The sequence below is a fragment of the Pogoniulus pusillus genome, chromosome 14 (assembly GCF_015220805.1).
Source record: "Pogoniulus pusillus isolate bPogPus1 chromosome 14, bPogPus1.pri, whole genome shotgun sequence".
NCBI lineage: Eukaryota > Metazoa > Chordata > Aves > Piciformes > Lybiidae > Pogoniulus > Pogoniulus pusillus.
In genome coordinates, this window is record NC_087277.1 from 10,035,731 (window position 1) to 10,059,932 (window position 24,202).

Below are 24,202 nucleotides of genomic sequence, written 5' to 3' on the forward strand. Positions count from 1 at the left end.
ATTTTGGCTTGTATCAAATTGTGTGACCAGGAGAAGTAGACAAAATTTCATCCCCCTGTACTCAGCACTGGTGAGGCCATATCTTGAGTACTGTGTTCAGTTTTTGGGCACCTCAATACAAGAAAGAGATTGAGGTGCTGGAGTGGATGCAAAGAGAAACTAAGCTGGTGAAAGGCCTAAACAATAGGTCTTAGGAAGAGTGGCTGAGGGAACTGGGACTTGCTTCTGCTACATGCAGATGAAGCCTGTGTGACCTTCGGAAGTCTAATGAAGGACATCACTGATGCCTGAAGCTCTGGGAGCAGAAAGTCTTTAAGAACCAAAATACAGAAGTTTTCCAGCAGTTCTTTATTTATAATGTAGGCTTAAGCAACCATTACAATGTAGAAGGGAGACACACTTACAGCAATTATTTATACCAGTTTAGAACAAAAAACTGCACAGGGAGAGGTCAACTCTCAGTACAAACTAGCAACTAAACCACAATAATTTACCATTAGAAACATTTTATTTTTTCAGCCGTGACACTGCTTTTACAATATGCAAAAACACAAACAATAAAACTATCCAAAGTGTTTTGTCACATTCTTTCTACATTGAATTTGGCAACATTTTATATTAAATTTTACTGATTATACTAACGTTTAAGAACTAAACAAGTGAAAAGCTGTACTCGGGTACAGTTACATCCATTTATTCCAAAGGTTTAAATAACACTTTTTAACTACTGAGATTATCTCCTAGCAGTTTTTGTTTATGCAAAAACCATCTCAAAGCCTCATTTGCACAATGCATCAGCTACTGTATCAAGATTGGTGGGCTACACCACAGGCACTACTGTTTATTATATTTTGTAATAAGGAGCTTGTTTTTCAAAGAAAGGAAGGTTTGATATTTTCTAAGAATCATGCCTTTTTTTTTTTGTCTTTTTGCTCTTAAGCCATAACAACAAAAAAAAAGGTCAGCAACCACAGCAATGTAAAATGTTATATAGAACACAATGACTACACAGTTACTAGAAGTTTCACATCCAATGCAGTTATGTATTAAAGCATAAGAGGTTATGTAGGCAAGCCTAGAGTCAACAGAAATCTGCAGAGCGTGTGGTGGAAACCAGCCTCATACAGGTATTAACTTATTTGGTGCGTGTAAGCCTAGTGTCCATCCCCACGTGGGTTCACCGTGGGTGGGCAGACGGCATCCTTCAGGGCTGGCTGGCACATGCATCGTGCCCCAGGGGCTGCACATTTCTGTCAGCTTTAGGAGAAGGGTACTGCAGCAAGAACTTACTTTAAGGAAAAAAATCCAACTCCTAACAATTCTACCAATAGCGTTCCAAAAAACATGAAGTACAAAAAAAGAGAATATAGTGGTCAGACTCCTGGTATTATCAAAAAAGAGTTCTCTCTCCCCACCCCCCACCCTTAGCCCCTTTCTTTTCAGTATTTAAGAAAAGCCAATCGACTGCCGTTTAAAAGAAGTTTAAGAAAAACAAGCCCCTGTATTGGAAAGAAACATTCGCAGTTTGTTAGCTCACAAGCTGGTTACACCTGTCAAATTGCTCAGTGTTTTCTCAAAATATTTGGGTTTTCCAAGGTGCCCAGCCTGCTGGGCACAGTCAGAAAAAAAGGCATTTTGATAATATCTAAGAACTCCCTGCTTGCGTTTTAAAAACGTGTTCACATTGGTAACTGCCTTGAGCCTGTCCTTGTTTGTATTCAGTGAAAGGGTGAGTGGAACAGAAAGTGAAGGTGGAAGAACCAAGCCTACACAGTTAAGGCTGCATGCATGTGACTGAGAGTTGTTGCTGTGCAGTCAAAAAAGGAAACGTGGAAAACCCCCAGTCTTTAAAACGCCCTACAGAAACAAAACACTGCAATCCAGTATGGCTTATTCTGATGCATTTACCATGAAGCTACTAGTAATTAATCCTAATAGGCTACTTTTGTGCAACAGCATTTGCTAGTTTGATGGCATCTCCCTTCCCCCACTAACCCCCCAAATACTCTACCAACTGCAGGTTTCTTCTTTGCATTTATATATTGCTTTTATTGTCAGTTTCTATTCCTGCTTTTCAACCTTTTCATACTTTAACAAGGACCTGTTTCCTTACAGCATGACTTAAACTTTAAAGTAATTCCCATTATTTTGTTTTGTTGTTGAACCTCACTATTATTACAAGGCGCTCTACAAAAGCTTGCAAAAAAGCCACATTTGCATTAAATCCCTTTGCTGAAGTTAACTACTTGACTTTTTTCTTGTTCTATGATTTAAAACTTTACAAAGAGAGTTATAAAAAAGGTAAATGGGATTTGGCACCTTCAGAAAAAATTAAAAGTGTAACTTAGATCAAAAAAAATGCAGAAACAAAATCATTGGATATTTACAAATTAAAACAGCAGTGAAGATTATGTCTTACTATGCTCTTTCACCTTGTTTTCTCTTCTAGAGTACTTGCAGACTGTCTGTTACCGAGTAGCTTAAAAAATTCATTGACTACAGATTGGAATGGATAGAGACAAATTAGTTTGCTCAAAGTTCTCTCTCGGCAGCAAAGTACTCTGGCAGCTCCTCCACTCCTAGGAAATACGAGGTGCTGAGCGATCGTTTGTAGTTGTCTTCTTCAGTTTGACACCACGCCGAATGGCGTTCAGCATATCCTCACCTTGCGGGGCATCCCCAGGGCTCAGCTCTCCGGGATCGAGCTCTGGCTGGCCTGTCGGTGTGAGGGCGCTGACACCATCTCGGTCGCTCTCCTCCCCCTCGCTCTCTGGAACCGCTTGCCTTTGCTCGTCAGCAGCACCCAGTTTCTGGTTTGAAGGTGGAGGGTTGACAGACGCTTGTCCGCTCCATGAGGATGAGGGCATGCTGGCGACACCTTGCCCACCGTCTCCTGCTGCTGGAGACTCAGGATTTTGCTCGGGACATTCTTCTGTCCCAGCAAGGGCACCGGGCAGCCCCCCCGGGATATCAGGGACAGTTGGTGTTTTGACAGGGATCACTGGTGTCTTGATTGGAATTGGGCCTCCCCCGATGGTGCCGCGTCGGACCGAAGGCTTGGTGGAAGGGGTCCTTCTGATGGTAGCGACGCCGGGAGTGACTATGACCGGTCCAAGTGTGGTTGGCAGACCTGCGGTAGAAGCAGGACGCTTGGTTTGAAACATTCTGCGATAGGACTGGCTAATGTCACTGTTTCTTGGGATGGTGGAAGATTTGTCAAACTCTTGTTGTTCTGCCTCCTGGTCACCACTCACAGAGAAATAATCATAATCTGAAACTGATGCCAAAAGACAGAGTTAGGAACAAGCTGCAGAAGACAGCTGAGTCACGTCACGTCTGATCAAAAAAAGTATATATGCCCAAAGAAGCCTGGAGGTCACCAGCAATTGAAAGGTTTCACCCCTGGGAAGGAGGAAGCCTGAAGAGGCTGTGACCAAGCTTCTCAGACTGTGTAGCTGAAGGCAGGCACTACAGCAGACTGCACCTAAAGCTGCAAGGTGACCTCACCTTGTGAAAAAGAACGAATGGTACACAGCCTTTTCTCTGAAGAGAACCAGTGAAGGAACAAAGGTTCAGGGTTTGCTGCCCACATTAAGATACCAGAATTGGCATCCTACAAACCATGTGCTACTGCTGATAGATGCAAGTAATTCAAACAGTGACTGAAACATGAATTTTTGACCAGGTAATGAGGAGCTCAGAGGACTGTGTATCAGTGACTTCAGCAGCAAATGTGCTTATTTTGCAAATAAAGTAAATACCAGCTGTCAGCTCTGAAAACTCAGCCTCAGCTTTAATAATTGCACAGGGTTCCTTCCTTTCCACATAACTGCTGAGCCAAGCTAGGTCCTCAGAAAGCCCTGCTGGCTCCTATGATTGCACAGCAGGACTGACCTCAGCTGCGCAAACAAGGCAGCTGCTGAACTGCAAACACCAGACTTGGTCTCTCTCAGCTCACTGCTAGCCCTGAAATAGGACACAAAACCCAACACCTCACTGCAGCTTCTCAGGTAAGCTTAAGTCAAGGTCTCCAATGAATTGTTTTTCCAATTACAAAATTCAGCTTAGGTAGGAAATAAAAGGTCATAAAGGCAAACCAAGGGCAGATTCAGAGCACTGACAGAGCAAGAAAGCAAGTATCTTGAGTGTTTATTTGCCAAGACAATAGCTCAGAAAGTGCATGATTACCCCAAGAAGTATATGACAGAATCAGAGTTTCATTCCATTTAACCCATGAAATAATTTCAGCATCTTCTTTAAAGTGCTGGCATCCTTAAACTGAAGTCATGCTACTAATGCGAGATCATTCATTATGCTATGCAGCAACTCAGGTATCTATTCAGTTAATAAACCCAGGCTGCATTCATGCTGGAAAAAATGCACAATACTGAGATTCATCCCCTTCTGCCCAGCTGACTGCAAATCTGCTGGAATACAACTTCTTTGCATCACAAGGTGAGTGAGTGTATGATGGCCAGACGGGGAGTGCTCTGAAAAAGAACATCTCTTGGATAAGTACCTTGAGATGGGATTGTGTCTTCTGAACAGCATGGAGTTGTTGTCTGGGTGCTGTAGCCACTGGAGCACTGCAAGGAATCTCGACTGCTCCTCTGAGTGTCCAGCTGCAGCCCTCTTGCCAGAGCAAGTGTCAGCTCCTCGCAGGCCTCCATCTCCTCTCCCTGCTGGTTACATACAGGAGAGAGACTCATTATGTCAAGAAGGGTTAGTCAGTCTTCACCAACTTTTAGCTGTCTCTTCTCCCAAGCAGAGCTTATTGCCATCACAAACCGATAGGACTGTGCCCAGCCATTTACCAGGCGCTTTTTTGGATGCCACTGCTCTACAGGGGCCAATACCCAATGGCACATTCTCTCATGCCCACACGGTTTCCACTGAACACACCAACAGCACACCAGTACCACTTGTCAAACGTGTCAGCATAAAGCACATCCAAAAGTAACAGTAGAAGCTAGCACACCCATCTCCTTTGCATCAAATAGTGGTTTTTAACTTGGAGCTTCACCCTTGTGGCAGCCGACACGGTCATGCTCCGAGGTCTCTGGGCCTCCTCGGGGGCCGCAGCTGGCCCACTCTGCGCTCCTCCATTGACATCTGGCTCACGCTTTTCTTTGCGACGTTGCAATGTGTTCACCACTGGCTGATCGTATGGGCCTGGTTTGGCCCAGTCCTAAGGAAACGTTGCTTGTTAGTGAGAGCTTTCTCCAGCAATTGTGCTTTCATTACATCTAAAACTATACAGAAGGGCAATGCAACAGATCATACCTCAAACTAGATGTGCCTTTCTGAGCACGGCCAGAAATAAACTAATCTCAGGTTATTAAAAGCCTGTAGTTACAAAGCCTATCACCTTTATTAATGAGAACTTCAACTTCTTATTCCACTCGAGTGTTCTTACACAAAGATAGTTAAGTTTTTAATACTCTTGTTTTCTCTAAGTGAAACTCCATTGTGTTTAAGCCTGCATTTTTCAGAAATCCAAATGCAACAATCACAGGCACACAGCAGAAAACAGAAATGTCCAATCAGCAGTGTAACTGTTCTAGATGTGCACAAGTTCTAATATTAGAGGTTGTTAAATATGTCTCTCATTCTGAAAAATTAGGCTTGAACAGATTTTTTGATACACATCAGAGGAGCAAGTTACCCTGAGTAATCTCTCAGTTTACTTCCTAGCTCAAATCTAGCTTATAACAATCATCTGTACTGAAGACAGACTAACTGCACTCTGGTGAATTACTGGTGCCAAATTTGAAACAGATATTCCTCAGGCCACGAGGGCTATGTTCACTCAGGGCTCTATTAAGCAAAGTCCCGAGGGTGTCCAGAAACCACACACTGCACACAAAGAGCAGGATTATCAGTGTCCTGTGCTGGGACACAGAAGTGCTGCTAAGATGCAGCTCCCCAAACGCTAGCTGCTGCAGGGACAAGCCCAATCCTAGGAATTTTCCCTCACCAAGACAAGGGTTGCTTTGAGCAGAAAACCAGAAGAAGTAACTTGTGCATCAAGAAAAGGCTGCACCCTTGGCAGCTGCTGGGCAGCCTCTGCACAGCCTTCTGGTAAGTAATTAATGAGGAGGTAAGACCACTCCATGGATTTTTACTGACATCTCTCAGTCCAAGCTATGAGAAGTGCAAGGCAGCTGTAGTGACAGAAGCCCCTTGAGCAGACAGGTCTTTTGGTTTTATTAGCATGCATACATTTCACTTTACCTTAGCAATTGTGTCTTTAAGCATTTTGCTGTGAAACATACTAGTGAAGCCCTTCTAGCACAGACACAGCTATTGACCCTGAAGCCCCAGGACAACTGTGGCCACAATGGGTGTGTATCTCAACAGCCTCCAGTTGCTGGAGAGAGAGACTGGGAGTTCTCTAACAAGGTGTCTCAATTTACATACATAAAAAGGTCCCATGGTGCATATGCACTATGATATAATCATCCACAGGAATCTAAGACCTGTGCAGCTACTATCAACAGCACAACAGCCTCGTTAAGATTCAGGGCAACAGACAAGAGGCCCCTTGCTCTGGGGCAAAGGTTCTCAGGGGGAATTTTCTGGAAGGGACAAGAGTCAAGGATCTGACAGAGCAGAGACATTTTGCTACCAAAGAAGATCCCAGCAGATCCATCTGGAGCAACTGAAAAAAGTTGCTGCACTTTTTTGGTGGTCTCACCCAAGAGAGCACAAGATGCTGGGTAAGCACCAGCAGTCTGTGGGCAGTAAAGCTAGCATAGCTTCGGTCATCACCTGGGTTCACCTGGCGACGAGCGCCTTCTTAAACCACTCCAGCTAGACCTACAACAGTCTACAACCAAGGTGGAGGCCAAGCACAGCCGCCACAGTGAGAACATTCTGTTGCTCAATGTATGGTCTCACTAAGCCAACTGGATGCCAAGCTTGCATTTCCCTGCTCACGTGAGTGCTTTGACGGTGCTAAACAAGCTCTTTTCTCGCTGAATAGAGCCCAGAGTGCTTTCACCAATGTTCCAGAGTTCAACTGTTCCTCCCTACTCAGGTGTTGTCAGCTTTAACACGCTTTAGGCAGTGCCAGAATAGACAAGGTCATTCAGAAATAGCCACTACTGGATTTTAGCTCCCTGATTATCTCCATGCAGTGCCCATTCGGAGTGACATTAAACAGAGCAAATCAATGAGTAATTACATGGATCGAAAGGTAGCAACAACCACTGTGAGCACACTGTTGGTATGAGGAGGTGAGGACTGCCACAACAAAAGGAACACAAACCTTCCAGCTAGGGATCTTAGATGATGGCAACATGCCTGGCCCAATGGTGTAATAATGAACGTAGTCTGGAAGGAGGGCTGAGGGAGCCCGAGTCCACGCGCGGGAGACAGGCGGGAAATGAGGGAAAGGACCTGCACCAACTGAAGCTACGGATGGGTCACTTGATAAACTACAGTGATAAAACCCATTAGACAACTGAAAACGAAACAAATAAACAAACAAAACAGAGAAATTAATATAAACAGAATGAATATGAAAATATACTGTGACTGATGTTCTGGGGATAAAACTTCTGTGTCTTAAACAAAAGATCTGCAAATTAACAACAGAAAATTGATACAATGTTTGGTTCAGAAGTGAGATTACTTGAAAATTGTTATCTGTTGTAACAAATTTCAGGCATCAATCTAGCAGTCATTGTCTCCAGGCTGTGCAGCTTTCCCTTCTGCCCATGAAATCAGCACACTGTGAAAAGCCTTTGCCATTGAGGTACTTTGCAGGCTATGGACATAGAAACAAAACATTTCCAGTACTGGAGGCACTTGCATTGGTGGCATTTATTCTGTGTCACTGGACAGAAAGGAAAAGCATCCAACTTTTGAACATGACATGATCTGGCTGTGTGGTGGTATGGAAGGGGAAAAAAAAGGAAGAAAACAACAGCAAGGATTTACCAGATGAGAATGGAGACCGCTATCACTTCCTCCTCTGATCCAGGGTGTATCCCCTGTCATTTATTCCAAACATGTGTGGTTTAGTTTTTGTTTTGTTTTAGTCAAAGCCAAATCCCAATTGCTCAGTGTGCTGTGCACTTCCTAATGGGAGAAAGGGGAGAAGCCACAAACGGTACAACCTGGGCAAGATGCTCTTTTGTTAGGCAGCCAGCTGGGTTTGGGCAGTGTTCCATGATTTCTGAGTAGAAAAGATGGACAATGCCTTTCTCTTAGAAAACTGCCTCTCTGAAGCACCCAATTTATAGCTTCCCCCAAGCAGCTAGCTTAAAGACAAGTGTTGCTGTGCTTTATTCAGATTCATGTCTATGGGAATGTGCAACAGTTCCTATTCTCATCTTGACAGTCAGGAATCCTGGCTGTGTCCCATGCATGAGGGTTTTTTGGTCCAAATGCTGCTGGATCTGGATAACAAGCTAGTAGGTTTGTATGTCTTGAGATGAAGTTTTTCACCTTATCTGTGGAGGCCCAAGCCCCCATGGTGGAGCCTGAGCTGACTGAGGTGGGGGAACTGCACTCGCTCACTGACTGGCAGGTTTCAGAGGCTTCTGAAGAGGCAGAGCTGGACGAATTCTGCAGCGTAAAACAGCATCACAACGCAGGGAAGGGATGTACAAGCCACCAGAAAAGAAACGGAAAACACACACGGGAGAAAAAAGGAAGACAGAAAAAGCACACACAGAGACACACACAGGAGAGAGGGAAGGATGAGAGAAGCAAAGGGTTAGGCTTTTAAAAATCAATTAGAAACTGCTCAAAACCATTGCTAATGTTCAGGAAATCTAGGAGAAACAAAATAAGCCACTGGCTTAATGCGAGAACTTGCCACACTGCTTGAGAATGAGGGAATCGAGGCAGCGACCTCAACTCCTCATTGCAATTTCAGCGTCTCAGGGGTGTTAGCCATCTCAGAGCAAGAAGCTGAGGGAGCCTAGTGTCCGAACATGCATTATACTGAGACAACTGATTTATACACAAAAGCAGTCATCAGTACTTGGAAGACATAAAGTTAGGTTTAAGAGACAAAGCTGCAAACATCACTTACGTTCACAAGTTCTCAGATATTCTGATCTGCAAAAGTGCTTGGGAAAACCTCGTCTGAATTCAAATATGAGGGAACAAAGAAATGATACTTACCAAAACTGGAGGTTTCCAAAGTGTGTTATCTGTATGCATGTGCCTCTGTGAGTAGTATGCATACACTAAAGGCACCCTGAGATCAACTTCTCCCCAGCAACCAATATGAAGGCACACGTGCACTGCTGAGTGCCTAAGTGGTAGGTGGCATGCACTTGCTACCCACTTTTTCTTAATGGCAGAGACAGAGATATCAGAGGCCTGCACAGAGAGTGAAGGAAAATGCAGGACATCTGTGTGTCCTAACACTGTCTAAACTCAAAACATTTTGCTCCTAGCTAGGAACTTGTTTTCCAATTTTTGGTGCATACCTTTATGTACTTTTTCAGCTCTAAGACCTCTATGACAGCATCTAATTCACCTACAGGCTGGCAAAGATGAATAAACATATGGACCATTTTACAACTAAAGTGCACTTATCCATCCTGCCCTTGAAGGTGGCATTCCCCCTCAGCAGGGGTGTGAGTTCAGGTCCAACTGAGCACTTGGAAATGGTCAAGAACACTGGTAAAGCTGTCAAGGCATTACTGACCTCTCTTCATTGTCAGAAAATTCAACACTAGCAAAAGTAATTCATCCTTTGGTAGTTGAAGAACTGTAAAGCAAGTCTATCAAAGGGCAGCCTCAGCATTTTATTTTGTGACACCAGAGAGAATGGACTTTTTGATCAAGATTGTGTAGCAAAACTTCAGATTACAAGGAAGACATTTGGAAGAGGAAGGGAAATCTTACCTGAAATAAAATTTCATCTGTTGAACCTAGATGAGATTGTGGGGTGAATTTGCATTAAAAATATAAGAGGCACTGTAGAGGAGTAATGGCTGCTAACACACAGCACTTGTCTCACTGCTCACCAGAAGCTACAGGTAAGGAATGCATAGCTAATTGCCTAAGCAAATGCAGATGCTGGTCTCCTGAGATAGAACACATCATAAAGAAGACTCCTGGGGCTGTTGAGAAGCCAATACGGTATTGGCATCTTGAGGTTATTATCAAACTGTGGATTCCAGTGAAAGCTGGCAAGGGCTGTTACAGTTTTCAAAAGCAAGTAAGGTGGTGGATTATTTTATACAAAGAACACATCTCATCTTACGCTGACACGAGATCACACTTGCGGGTGACCTGTCAAGTGCGTTTAGGCTGCAACTAAGCTCAACTAACAAAGCTTGCATTCAAAATGCACGAGTTAAGGTGAACATAAAGATCTGAAGAAACTACAACAAATGACACATAGCTGTTGAGAAGTGGAAGGTATGCAGTGGGGTCCCTGATGATGCAGTGGCTTGAGGTTTTGGTAGCACTTGTCACATTCTTGGTTTAACAAAACTCCTTTTACAGGAGAAAAACCTCTAAAAATAAGCACATCAATAAACATGAGCTGCACTTGACTTGCATCAGACAAAACTGAAGTACAGTGAATGCAGTTCTGCCTGATGTTCCAAACAGCTCAGCAAAAACAGCAGTTGGGAGACATCCCAACTCACACTTTGGTTTTAACACTTTGTCCAGGGCAGGGAGAAGAGAGAGAAAAATCTAATTTCAGAAATCACATGGCCTGAAAGAGTGTCCTGGGCTTGCACAGTCTGCACATGGCAGGTCAGTGAAGGGTCTAAATTCCAAGTATGGCAACATGCCACCTTGTTTCCTGCAGTTGCCCCAGCGATGATGAGTGAAAATTTGAGTTTACACCTGATAGACTATTCCTGTTTGTAAGCCAGAGACCTCACAAGATTATGTCAAGTAATGGTATAAATGGATCATAAATGAGGTTTATTATCAAGAAAGCTGCATGTAGCAAAGAGAAAAAGGTCAAAAACTTAAATTCTGAAGATGCATGGATTGCTCAGTTTACATGGCATATAAAGTGGTGAAGTTACTTACTGCAGTAAAGTGACTCTAAAGTGAGTAAAAGATGGAGGAAAGAAGTCTCCCACTACCTCAGCATGTCCAGTCTCAGCAGGCAAAGCCAGACAAAGGATGTACCAAGATGCCACCAGGAAAACATCTTGGTAGTTGAAGGAAAGGCAAGAAGTGGTGGTGGAGAAATAGGATCTCCTCCTCTTGAGAAACTTACATGGCACAGGGAAAGGGCACCTTTGATTTGGAAAAAAAAATCACAACAGTGAGAAAAAAGATGGAAAGGGAGGCAGAAGAATACTGAACTCCTGAAGGAAAAAGGTAAAGGAAATGCAAGAGGCAGCAAGTTAAGAGCTGCCTGGATGATGCTACAGAAGCAGTCTTGACTGGCTGGATGCCGGTGTGGGAAGCACAGACTACCTTTCATTTCTCAGCAGAAAGTACACAAGGAACTGAAAGATGAAGCTGTAGTTACTGCTTGGGCAAAAAGTCTCCAAACTTTTGAGTGCTTGACTGATGGCACACAGAAAGGCAAGCACTGGGCAGAGCAACTGCTACTGCACATCTCATGGAGGGAGAATTTGGCTGTCATTCTTGCAGTGTATTTCAGTCGATTCCTTTTTAAAATCAGTGCTTTAGTTTGAATAGTATAAAAAAATTATTTATTTCATTCTAGCTATTTTAAACTTGGGAGATTATTATCTTTTCCCCACAGCTGCGATAATGGTGGCTCTGCTCTGCTCTCAAACCATCTCCTCTGACAAAAAAGCTCAAAGTTAGCAGTGTCAGCAGAAAGCTGAAACTGCTCTGCACAACGACTTTCTCTAATGTACATTATACAGCCTGGTATCTGCTCTCTCAGACATGGTGCCACAGCTAATTCTTGGAGAGTGGCCTGGTCTTGGATAGTGTCCCACTACTTGCTGTGGTATCCAGCAAGGATATTACAAAAAGGAGAATGAAAGATGCATTTTGGGCTACTGAACTACAACTATGATCTCCATCTGTTGTCCTGCTAACCTACAGAAGGACTGTGGTTATCTCAGGTTACTTGCATCCTTTGTTTGCTACGTTTCCTCATTTTTCCACTTAAATATAGTGTTGTTTCTTAACCCCCTCCCTACCTCAACCACCAGACAGAGGTTCCTGGGCAAGGGTTTCCCAGGAGACCAAATTCTAATGAAGAGCTTGACCCAACATCCCTCTACAGTCAGTGGAAGATGTCTCAGTTTACCCTTCAAAAAAACCACTAGATAGTGACTCAAGGCCACCTCTTCAATTTGTCTCACTTCCAGGGACATACCTCTACTGACCCTTATTTTTCAGTCAGGGACAAACTGTGGGGAAGCCTAACTTAAAGAAATAAGTTTAAGTGATTATTTAAAGATGCATTTCAATTATTTTCAGACTATTTTTAAGGTCTCATTTGGGAATATTTCTTCATTTGCATGGAAAGCTGAATAGTTGTAACAATGTATTTCCCCATTTCTAACTTAAGCAATAGATGCCTTAAAATCAAAAGTCTTTCCAGCTTGCTGAGCTGCACATGCAGAAGACAATTCACACTGGACTTGTCTCTACTCCACTGTTTAGAGAAAGCTATTGCCAAAATATTCTAACAATGAAGACTTAGTCCTCTGCTGTCTGGTAGCACATCAACAGATTTTTTTTCTCCCCCTGCTTCTTTCTCTCCCCATTTTAAGACCCACAAAGTCATAAGCAGCCTTTACAATCTAACACTATTACTGCTTCCCCCAAGTGTGTTTACTCCAAGTCCACTCTTGGTTTATCCCCCTAAACCAAGAGAACTGTACTACTATGATGCTACTTCATCACAGATACTCACAGACCTCAGTTTCTCTACTACATGGGGCAGCACTAGCCACGTTCAGTGTTCATCCAGGATTTACTCTGTACTCCCAGCAGTGGGTCTGGTCAGAAGGGCTTTATATGGCACCAAGTACGTGCCATGGGCGATGCTGGCTAGGACTGACCTCAAATCTGGCGTTTATAGAACCTGTGATGCTTTTCCATCTGTTCAGCTATACCCAAACGTGCTTGCTTAATTAAGATTGAAACACTTTACAGTGACCTTCCCACATATGAAACTATCTGTTACAAGCTAACACTGTTACTCTCAGTGGTGTCAACAGCAAGGCTGCATTTGAAAAGGGACTGTACCAGTGTATAATTCCTCTTTTCCTACCATCTATTCAGAGAGTGAGAATTATGAAGACTTAATACTCAGCAACTACAGACTGCAAAGCAGTCTTCATTTTCTTAGTCATCTCTCCTCTGTTATAGTCTGTATCTTGTTTAAATCTTTACTTATTCCTTGGTTTTTTGCCACCCATCTGTGATTTTGAATAAATTCAGTCTCACTTGCAGTGACGCATGTCTAAAATGTAGGTGAGATCACAAAAGCTTCACTTAGCTCATATGGTCTCTTTCACATAATAGGAGATTTTAATGTAGCCCCCTCCCCCTTTTTTTTAATCCATTATTAAAAAGACATGGGCCTTGTTGCCCCCACAGATGCCACAGCAGAGAGCTAGCAAACATCAGCAAAATGTCCACCTGCACAGGATATATAGCTTTTAATTTCCTTTGTTGATTCCAGAGCTTGCTTTTCTGCTTTCTCAGCGTCACTACTAGAAACAATGACATCAGTGTTTTAGAAACAGCAGCTGATACTGCTGCTCCTCCCCACCCACCACCAAGCATCAAAAGCACGATACCACAAAGAAGATCCATCAGTTGGTTAGACATACAACGTGAAATAATGCTTTAAACCAAACAGCTTCTCAGTAAGCTCACAATCACCTGTCAGCACAACACACACAGTTTACTTAGTGCTGAACATACAAAGCAAGACACTTAAGCAAAGATGAAGCGGCCAGGCAAAGATCTGTTACCTTTTCCTCTGCGTAAAGGTACACAGAACTAGAGACACACAGAGCACAAACCTATAGGTTATACCAACACACTATGCTTGTCACGTCAACGCCACACTGCTGCAGCCTTCTACAGCTCATGAATGGCTGAAGTGATGTTTGGATCAGTTTGCAACTTTATGGACAGTTTCTAAAACGAAGTGAAAGCATATAAACTCAGCTAGTGCACATCAATGTGACTCCCATCAACTTTCTGCCAGCTGGTATCAGCCTCAGACAGCTCCCCTTTGCTCAACAGGGGAACTTACAAAGAGAGGCCTTTTTTTTCCATGTTAAGGGCAATTGCAAAGTTACACTCTCATCTGCAAACACAGCATTATCATGTAGATTGTCACCCTTTTATGCAGGTGCAGTGGATACTATGAAAACTAAAGGTAACGCTAGCATGTGTAACTGATGTATGTATCTTAGAAGTCAACTTCCTTACCTTCCAGTTTATTATTGCTCATTTACTTTTTGGCATTTCACTTAGGTTAGCCATAGCCAATCTAAACAAAACATTAATTTTATTAGTGTGCACAAAGTTCTTCAGGATGTCATCTATGAAAAAAATGCTTATGTGTCCAGATTGAGGACAGAGCAGAAGATGTATTTGTATAAAAAAAAAATTTCTATTAAAATGAAAGAGGTAAATGGATTTAAAACCTGTTGAGCTTCCCCTTAGGACATGTTCCAAGGCTAAAAGAACCAGTGTTGACTTGGATGATACCCTAAAAATTTTACCAAGGGTGCTACTTACTAAATGTTCTGCAAAACCTAAGCATTTGTGTGCTGTCAAAGGTGGTTAAACTAAAGGACAGTCTTCTCTAGTCACCCTAGGATGTATTAAGAATGAATGATACTCAACAATAGGATATTCGGTCCACTGCCATTTGTAACTAAGCTTTATGATGAGATTTATGTGAGATGGCAGTTCAGCCTTGTCTAAAAAACACTGCAGCTGTCATGTGATCTGAGTGAAAAAAACAAACCCTAAAACAGAAAAGGCAATTCAGGTGTTGGAAGATATACGCCACAGAGGTGCACAAACCTCTTCCTGCAGGTGGCCAGTTAGTTTTTAAAGGAGTGATGTGATGAACAGGGAGCAGCAAATGACTCTGCAGACCAAAAAATCCTCTCACATTTATAGCCAAACCCTCTTCGTTTGGCTGGGTTCAGAATATCATTACATATGACAACATAAACATCTGTTGCTTATGAGTTCCACAAGAAATTAATAAAGACCTCATTTTGATGCAGAAACCTAATTTCTGCAAGGTGCTCAATTAAGAGTCAAAAAGACTTTGTATCAGTACTAAGGCCATCAGAAGGCTGTTTTGGCACCAATACTTGTCCATTAAACAGTAAACAGCCACCAGACATCAACAACTTGTGACCTGTACAGGAGGCTAACTGTTAACCTCAGTGGGTAAAGTGAGTATACTCCTTTCTGTAAGGTCCCAATGACTTCTTGCTCTCTTATTTGTATGTATCTGAAACTTCAGCATCTAGGCTCCCTCCAGGGTCAGAGTGAAAACCAAACCCCTTGAGAATGACTCATCTCTTTCTTCAGTTCTAGCTGCAAAAGCAGCATAAAACCCTCCAGCTAGAGGCCAAACTTCTAGATGGATGAAGAGCAGTGAGACAAACCTTACCCTCGGTGTTTAACCTGACTCCAAGGCACCCCAAAACCACACTAGATCCTTTTATTGTGAAAGGTGAGCCAAGTTACGGAATCCAGCTCACCCTCAGGTTTTAGTTCTCATGCTTGCACGTACCTGGTTAGGTGCTTCTGGTGGCATGGGGGATGGCGATTTGGACTGGAAAGCATCCTGGGACATGAATCCAGAATCATGGGAGGACACACTGGACAGCCTCATGGGTGCCTGCTGAGGCAGATTGGAGCTGCGATAGCGATAGTGTGAACTAGGTGAGTGCGAGTGCGAGCCACTGGACCGGGAATCACTACTGTTAACGCTGTTCAGACTGCTGTGAGAGACAAAAGGAACAAAGAAAGGAAAGGGGAGAGGAAAAGACACAAGGGCGAGGTAGGGAGAGACCCATATACAGTACAATTAACATTCCACATCTCTAGCAACAGGCAGCATAAACCGGAAAAGAAAAAAAATTGACAAATTAAACTTATATATATATATATATATATATGCACATATATATCAGTCAAGAATCATAAGCAGCTACAGTATCCCTTGTGACCGGACAGAAAATGGCACTTGACCTCAAACTTCATGCAAGCAATCAAATTCTGTAACTACTCAGAGTTTAAGGTCAGGTTAGGGATGAAGGAATCACCACATGGCCTCTCTAACATTTGCACAAAACCCGCCTGCTAACAGCTCTCTCCTATTCCTTACACCCTGTTGCTCTTGCATCATGGCCTGAACTTTCAATGGGATGTCTGGCATAGTGTTGAAAGGCATCACAGTACATCCAGAAGTCTGCCTCTAGGCATACTGTTACAGTCAGGAAGCCAAACATGTGAGGCTTTTGAAAGCAACACCAAACTTCTGTACTTTGGAGTACCTAAGACAAGTTTTGCTCACATGAAAAAAAACAACATGTGATGGCAATCAAGCCTCTGAGTACACAGCTTTAGTAAGAAAGTAACAGCAAGAAAGAATTAAATGTCCCCAGTTAATATCCATGAAAAAAAAACCCAAGAAACAACCTGATCTTTCAAACTGAGATTGACTTTTAATTTCCCGTATCCATGACTGACAGCAAAGACACAAGCCACAATGTGGGAGTTCTGGGACTTTCCTGCTGGGGGGCTGAGCAGAACTAGCAGTTCCAACCCCTAATATCCTGTGATCTGAAGGCAGGAGCCCTTTAACTACTGAAGTGATAGCTCTAAAGGATATATAGGTGAGGTCTGCACTTTCTGCTGACAGGTAACACACAAGACGTACCAGTCAGCTTGGAGGGGAGGAAGGGGAGCCCTGCCTTATTTTACCTACACACAACAGTCTGTTGCCATACAGGTGTTACCACAAGCACAGATGAGGCTTCTCAGGAACAGATGATGGATTTTTGCCATTTTCTTTTACAGCTTCAGGATACTGCATTTTGAAGCCTGTGCTCATAGTTCTAAATATGCATGTTTTCACACATATATATATAAAAGCACTGCAAGGATATATTTTTTCTATATATCTGCATGCAGAGACAAGTAGGTACATAGAAGTCATGTTCACTTGCCCCGACGTGCAATAGTTACACACAGGTAACTTTGCCCATACACAGGGAACTTGTACGTTATTCAGAAAGCAAACTAAAGGGTAATCATTCAAGAGCAGGTGTTGAGCAGAATACACAATAGGGTATCTTCCTTTTCAGTAAAAGGAAAGAGTAAATGTAGACACCAGGGTTGTGGGGGCAACATGCTAATAAACTGTTTCATGAGAGAAAACAGTTTTTACAGAAAAAGCATAGACAGAATCCAGTGTTTTGACATATTTCAGGACAGCAAGAGACAGCATTAAACAGTCAAAATAACTTGTATCAAAGAAGCATTTCCATCTACCAGACTGGTAGGGCAATTGCCAAAGATGTTTTTCCTTTTCAAACAGTTTAACTTACTGATTAGTAACAGCTACTTAGAATAATCTAAAAAGTCATCACATGAAAAACAAAAAAGGAAATTACGAATGAACAGTCTCAGAGCTTAGATCACTACAGTCTGCTCTTTGTTCTGAAATGGATTCAGGAGAGCTGAATCAAAAGCCTCTTCAAGTTGCCTTGAGTTCAAAAGTTTTTCAGTCATTCCCATCCTTTTTAATATTCCCAGTAACACACTTAAAGAGATAAAGACCACAAGGAACTGATTTCATTAACAGTTGTTATTTAAGTACGAGTACAAATCTGTACTAGAGTCTGAATTTGCCTTCCTTTGCCCCCAAATAGGTTGAAATCAAATATTACCAGTCTACTTACCTGCAAACACTAGATTTTCTGGACATGGTAGTACTGGGAGAAGATGGAGGAGTCTGGTAAGACCAGCTGTAATCAGAACCTTTCAGATCTAAAATTACCTGATGAAAGATAATCAACAGCATCAGGACATGGAAATGTCTTTTTCTCCTACTAACACAAAGCACCTGCTTGTCATACAGCATTTGTTACCACTATGAACTCTCAGTGCCAACTGACTAGTCTCAGTTCTCTTCCAGAATTACACTGCTACCACTTCACACTGGTCTCCAAATACTTAAGAAGCACTCAACTGGTACTTCAAAATTTTTAACTGCTTATGTTAAAAGCTACTTTGCTGCAGTGAAGCATCTACAGAACACTAAATGCTGGCAGCCAGAATTCCCCATAATGCAAGAGGAAAACTGGTATAAGCTACAAGTGAAATATTTTCCAGGTAACAAGAGTCCACCTGTTCACTTGAAGATGGCAATTTGTGTGGATCCATGGTGAGACTTTTCAGGTCATCTGATATGGTTTGTAAATGGGTTATTTCTCCCAGCATTGATATTTCTTCTTCCTGAAAAGACAGAAGAGCAGGGCTAATCACAGCCTTGGCTTTAAATGTCAGACCCATAACATACACACACACACACACACAACCTTCTTTTTGCTGAAAACTGTGGGAACGCCCAGCAGAGCTGCTCACAATTTGCCCATTAAGCAATCACTTCTTATTAAAGAGGGTTGAAAATATTAATTTAGAATCTTATAACTACTTTAACATTACTCTGAGTTCTGAGGTCCAGAAATATTTTCTCTCAAAGAGATAAATACATCTCAGCCTTCTTTTTCTGACACCTTCCAAAACATGTAATTTTTGCTGCATTGGCAAAGACTTAAATCTTCTGTGCATACTCACTTAGGTGCCCTTTGGATTCTAACCTTGAAGGGAACAAGGGTTAAACTCACACATTTTGCTACTTTTGGGAAACTTTAAGATAAAGGCATTATATTATAGAATAGAATCAGTCAGGTTTGGAAGGGACCACGAGGATCATCTAGTTCCAACTTCCCTTCCACGGGCAGGGACACCCTACCCTAGATCAGGCTGGACAGAGCCTCATCCAGCTTGGCCTAAAACACCTCCAGGGATGGGACCTCAACCACCTCCACAGGCAACCCATTCCAGGGTCTCACCACTCTCATGGTGAAGAAATTTCCTCCTCACGTCCAGTCTGAACTGGAAGTACAGAGGATTAATGCATCTGTGATTCATTTCTGGCTAACACCAACAGGTAACTCGGATGATTCCTACACCATAATTTACCGTAGTAAACCCTTAGCTACTATAGTGAAATCAGGTCCTCAGTCTGGTGTTCACCTCTTCCTGCTCAGCCATCACCTCCCCACCTCATCAACTACTGTTTTCCATTGAGAGTGATGCTCTTTGTAAACAAGCATGAAAAACATTTTCTCAGTACAATGGAGACCTTTCAGCAGTGCATCATGCTTGCACAGAACCACAAATGATTCACTGATGGGCTTCAGACAACCTGAGACTGTGAGAACACACTCAAACCTTTTCAATGAATTGAAAAAGCTGTCATTGTAGGAGGAAAAGAGCTGCCAGAAAACTGCAAGGAAGCAGCCTGCAATCTGTCAGATAATGTCATTATACACACAGGGGAGGTCCTGAAACATTTATCAGTCCTAGTGCTGGAGTAGGAGTAAGGAAGATTTATATAAAAACACGATGTTAAGAAAAAAAATGCATGAGCAACGTCTCAGGTTGGTATGCATAAGGAATTCAAGCCCTCTCAAGTCTCTGTCCATTGTTTTCCCATTAGCTATCTTGAAAATATTCAGTGTCTTTTGTTGCTGAATTGCTCTAAGTGCCTACAAGAAGGTCCCAACTCTTGTCACACCCGAGGCAGAGACACAGGTTGACTCTGGGGTCTAGAAATTCACCTCTAAGACATAAACTACTCTTTTTAGAGATGTTTGGTCCCTGATCTCATTTTTCAGTTGTACCAACTTAGAGCAGAGCTCTTACTATCACAGGCCGCAGCATGGAGATGAAAGTACAGAATCTGCCACGCTCCTCGATCAGCGCTTTTCGGACAGCTTGCTTCTCCGTTTCTTCAAGCAGCAGGTACTTGTCATTGACGTCTTGTAAAGCACTATCCAGCTGGGGCTGAATGTCACCCCTTCCTGTAGGCGGGAAACAATCAAGAGTACATTTTGTCAAGGCTGTGGATCTCTAGAGACAGAGACCTTATCTTCTGCCAGCACTGCTGCTGGATTGTGCTGTTGCGATTCAAATCTCCACCAGTATTTTCCCATCATTCAAACAGGAAGGTTTTTACCCCAAATTAAAATAAGCCTTTCATAGCATTTTCCCCTTTTTGAAACAGAAGAGAAATCCAGAGCAACTCGAAAGGTTTCAACAAGCCAAAGACAGCACTTCACCAAGGGCATTCTCAAAGTGTTAGCTATAGAAACCCTTCACAACATCCTTGCTGAAAATCATTATCTTACTGACTGGGAGAGCACTAATCACTAACTCCAGGTATACCTCTTCCTTCCTACTTTTGTGTCTACCAAGGTCCTAATTACAACTCTATGAAGTCATTAAATGAGTGAATGAATCTCCTCTGTGAGATGGTATTAAGGACATGTTACTGATCATTGGACCACTAGGTTCAGGTAGTCTACACAAGCAATTTTTAAACTACTTTTCTTCATTTCAAGGTCAAAATCAAAAAAACTCACTCTATCAACATCTCAAATATATATTAATGTCCAGTATTTGTCTATGGAAAGAAAAAAAATCCAATGCTTTGCAGTCTAAAAGCTTCACTGTGTTACCATCCACTCACAGTGCTACGATTTTCTGTGACAGTACTTCATTCTGCACCAGCTGCTTACTCTGCATCATGTCAAAAACTTATTCCTCCAGGAATGAAGAGATGCTGCTTAGCCAGACTATTACTGAGACAATAACGTTGCAGTTGCAAGACGTTTTCATGCAGATCAAAGAACTTCAGTTGTGTACATTTATCTCCATCTCCCAGAAACACCATCACATGCAGATTCAGTATCCAGATACACATCCATGCCACTGTTAACCACCAGGAAGTTAACAGCAAAAGATGGTGGGTGAGTCACAAGCAGCTACTTAAAATCAATTTTTATGGGCCCTAACCTTTCTGCATGAAGGATTAAAAGCTACAAGCAAAGGGAAATAAAAAAATCTCTTGATGTCTGTAATAGACAATGCAGATGACTCAAGGTCAGGGTTACAAAGGAAAACCTGTGCCTTATCATCACGTACTTCTTCAGTACTCCAGAGCTAGGTGAAATCATGAGCTCCACCACACAGCCAGGACCACAAGAAAAAGGGCAGCGATGGAAGAAAAGAGGATCAGGCTGGCTTAGCAGCATTACAGACTGGGTAGATCCAAATCTCCTCTGCACAGTTAGGCACGGGCCAGATTAAAGTGCACAGACACCCATGAGCAGAGCTCTGCAATGGATTCTCAAAGAATCAGATGCAGTGCAACACTGTCACAGCCGCTGCCGAGGCCAGCTGGGTACCAAACTGCCAGCAGGAACACCCAGTGTCTGATCCTGTAGATCAGGCTGACTGGTGTAATGTGGTAATAACACTGTTTTGGAAGTAAATAACTCTAACAAGAATAGATTCTGAAGTTTCAGCCACCTGTTTCTTCTCTCAAAATCAGCATCTGCCAGAAATAAGTTATAGAACAGTTTCTGATAATTCCCTGAAGGTCCTAAGCCTTCTAGTTTGTTATCCTTAGCAGATAAACTACTTGAAGATCATCCTATATATAAAGTTGTTCTTTCCAATTCCTTATGAAACTTAGACTTGTGTTATTGCTCAGACTCCTTATTTTGAGAATGGTCTGGAAATTACAATAGGTGAAACAATCTCCTGTTGTTCAAACCTGGTTACTGCCTCATTATTCTGGATGTACCAAATGCAAAATATACTAGTTGCAAACTACATCACACACTTAGTTCAGCACTGGAGAAGTGCTGTAAATGTTCAGCTGCTCCATTTGACACAGCAAGTTCTTGTTAAATGAGAAGACACAAACTCAGAATGCAACTGGGCTCCATGGATAAAATGGAGTCAGTTATAGTGGACTTTGGTAATTTATGTGGGCCTTACAGAGCACCTTGTCTTGGACCAGGGCAACAAGAGCACTCAATGTGTGAGGCAAAATTATCTATCATTTACACACATGTAATTGCAATGCTGTGACATTAAAACTCAATTCAACAAAGTTATCAGGATAACATCCAAGCTGCTTATTTTAATCCTTCAGCAGAAGAGCAGCTACAACTGCATCGCTCTCCAACATTCTCTGTCCCTCTATTAAGTCTATATTCTATGCAGTGACAGGATGAGGGGTGATGCCTTTCAACTGAAAGACAGTAGATTTAGATTAGATGCAAAGAAGATGATCTTCACTGTGAGGGTGGTGAGACACTGGAACAGGTTACCTAGAGAAGCTGCAGATGCCCCCCACCCCCTTCTAAATGTTGAGGATCAGGTTGGATGAACAATCTGGCATAGTGGAATGTGCCCCTGCCCAAGGCAGGGAGGTTGGAACTAGACGACCTTTAAGGTTCCTTCCAACCCAAACCACTCTGTGAAGTTTCTCTGTTATTCCCTTAAGTGAGTTGGGACATTAACAGACAGACCATCTCCTCACTGCTACTTTCATGAACCCAATGTTATGCTATGACCATTGGTCACTTACATAGTCACTAAAAAGTCACTCCAAATTATACTCGAGCCACACAAGCTGTCTGGGGTATAATTTGGAGCAGGGAACAAGCTTAGGTGTATCCTTTAACTGAAGTTAAACATTTACATAGCATCAATACAGCTCCCTCCTGATGTCTCCTTACAGCTCATCTTTTAGGAGCAGGAAAGCATTATTAACATCCTTTGAGAGCTCCATAAAGCAGGCAGCAATCTAGCAAGTGTTTTGAAATCAGGCAGTCCCTGAATTGCCATCTGCTTCTCATGACACTCAGCTCTGTCCACTTTAACCAGATTCAATCACTAAGCAAAGCAGAGCACAACCCTCAACAGCACTCCTACACCTAGAGGACAGAGAGCATGTGAGAATCAACTGCCAGTCACCTCTGCTCACTCACTCATCTTCTGTCTCCTCTAGTTTGCATCCACTACTTCTCTCAGAAGGGAACACAGACCACTGGAGATCACTGCAGTTCTTTTCCACTTTCAGTTAGGAGAGGAAGGTCACTTGTCTGTGGCACCTCTGACAACAAGCTCTGATTGTGCTGTTTTTTTGCATGAGGCACATTTCCATAACAACATGGTTATTCTCTCCAGCCCACATTCTCTGGTCTTTACGTTATCCATCTGGAAATATTCCCAAACCAACACAACTACCATAATGACAGACAACAGTTCCAGAACAGCCTCATGAAGCAGCTGTGAAACTGCACCTGGGAAGAACAGTCCTATCCCAGCTGCAGACAGGACTGAACGACCCACCAAAGCAATCAGCATTAGCAATGGCCAAAAGCACCGAATGTAGTCACAGATCTCTGGTCTGCAACCAGACAAGAATGTGGTGTAGGGATGGTTCTGCAGAGCATGTCCTGTTGCACTCACAAGAATGAGCCAACAGTCTCGAAACAGAGGAGAAATTAAACTCCAGCCTTTCTCAAAGTGGAGCTTTGGTGTTCAGGAGAGGAGTAGAAATGCAAGACTAGAAGTTCTGGATTCACATAAACAACAGCACCATGCTCAAACAGCCTGGGGACTTGTGGCTTAACAAAAGCAATTAACAGCTCATGAACTGCTACTCCAACAACAGTCTAAATATGTTACCTTCAGAGCTGGTGGTTCACATCATTACTGTGGTGTTCAAGAGCTTTAATCGATCACCATGCATCAAAACCTCAGTTTTATAATGCACTGTGTGAATCTTGGCTGAAAGCCTCATGCAGCTTCTTAAATTACTAAAGTTCTTTTTGAACCAATGGTTAAGGAGGCATACTAGAGAGAAGGAAAAAGGTAAATCGACTAACCCATTTCATGCCTGTATTTTATAAGGCAACTTAAACTAACAAAGCTATCAGCAGCTAAGGAGAACAATGGTTTTTAAATGCTTCCAGTGCAAGTCTGACTGCAAAGCTATTGCTGTTACTGACAAAGTAATGAAAAAAGTATCGATTGAATTATTACTTTCCACATTTTCACTTAAAAGAGTGCTTCCTTGCACTTTTTCATGTGTCTGCACAGATCCTCAATATTCAATACTGGACACTTTACA

At 42.5% G+C, this 24,202-nt stretch overlaps 1 protein-coding gene across 14 annotated transcripts in view; it reads right to left on the reverse strand.

Moving 5' to 3' along the window:
• Positions 1–333: 333 nt before the first annotated feature.
• MTSS1 (MTSS I-BAR domain containing 1) overlaps positions 334–24,202 on the reverse strand; it is a 121,700-nt gene continuing 97,831 nt past the window's right edge. For 5 of the 14 annotated variants that reach the window (XM_064154251.1, XM_064154252.1, XM_064154256.1 and 2 more), the window contains 8 exons: positions 19,915–20,072; positions 18,331–18,438; positions 17,883–17,980; positions 15,707–15,917; positions 7,271–7,465; positions 5,024–5,188; positions 4,520–4,682; positions 334–3,277 (listed from right to left, as the gene is read on the reverse strand). In XM_064154251.1, coding sequence (XP_064010321.1) covers positions 2,580–3,277; positions 4,520–4,682; positions 5,024–5,188; positions 7,271–7,465; positions 15,707–15,917; positions 17,883–17,980; positions 18,331–18,438; positions 19,915–20,072 — 1,796 coding nt within the window. In that variant the 3' untranslated portion in view covers positions 334–2,579. Of the gene's footprint in view, positions 3,278–4,519; positions 4,683–5,023; positions 5,189–7,270; positions 7,466–8,454; positions 8,575–15,706; positions 15,918–17,882; positions 17,981–18,330; positions 18,439–19,914; positions 20,073–24,202 lie in introns of all 14 variants that reach the window. The other 9 variants (XM_064154259.1, XM_064154257.1, XM_064154263.1 and 6 more) reach the window with 7 other exon arrangements.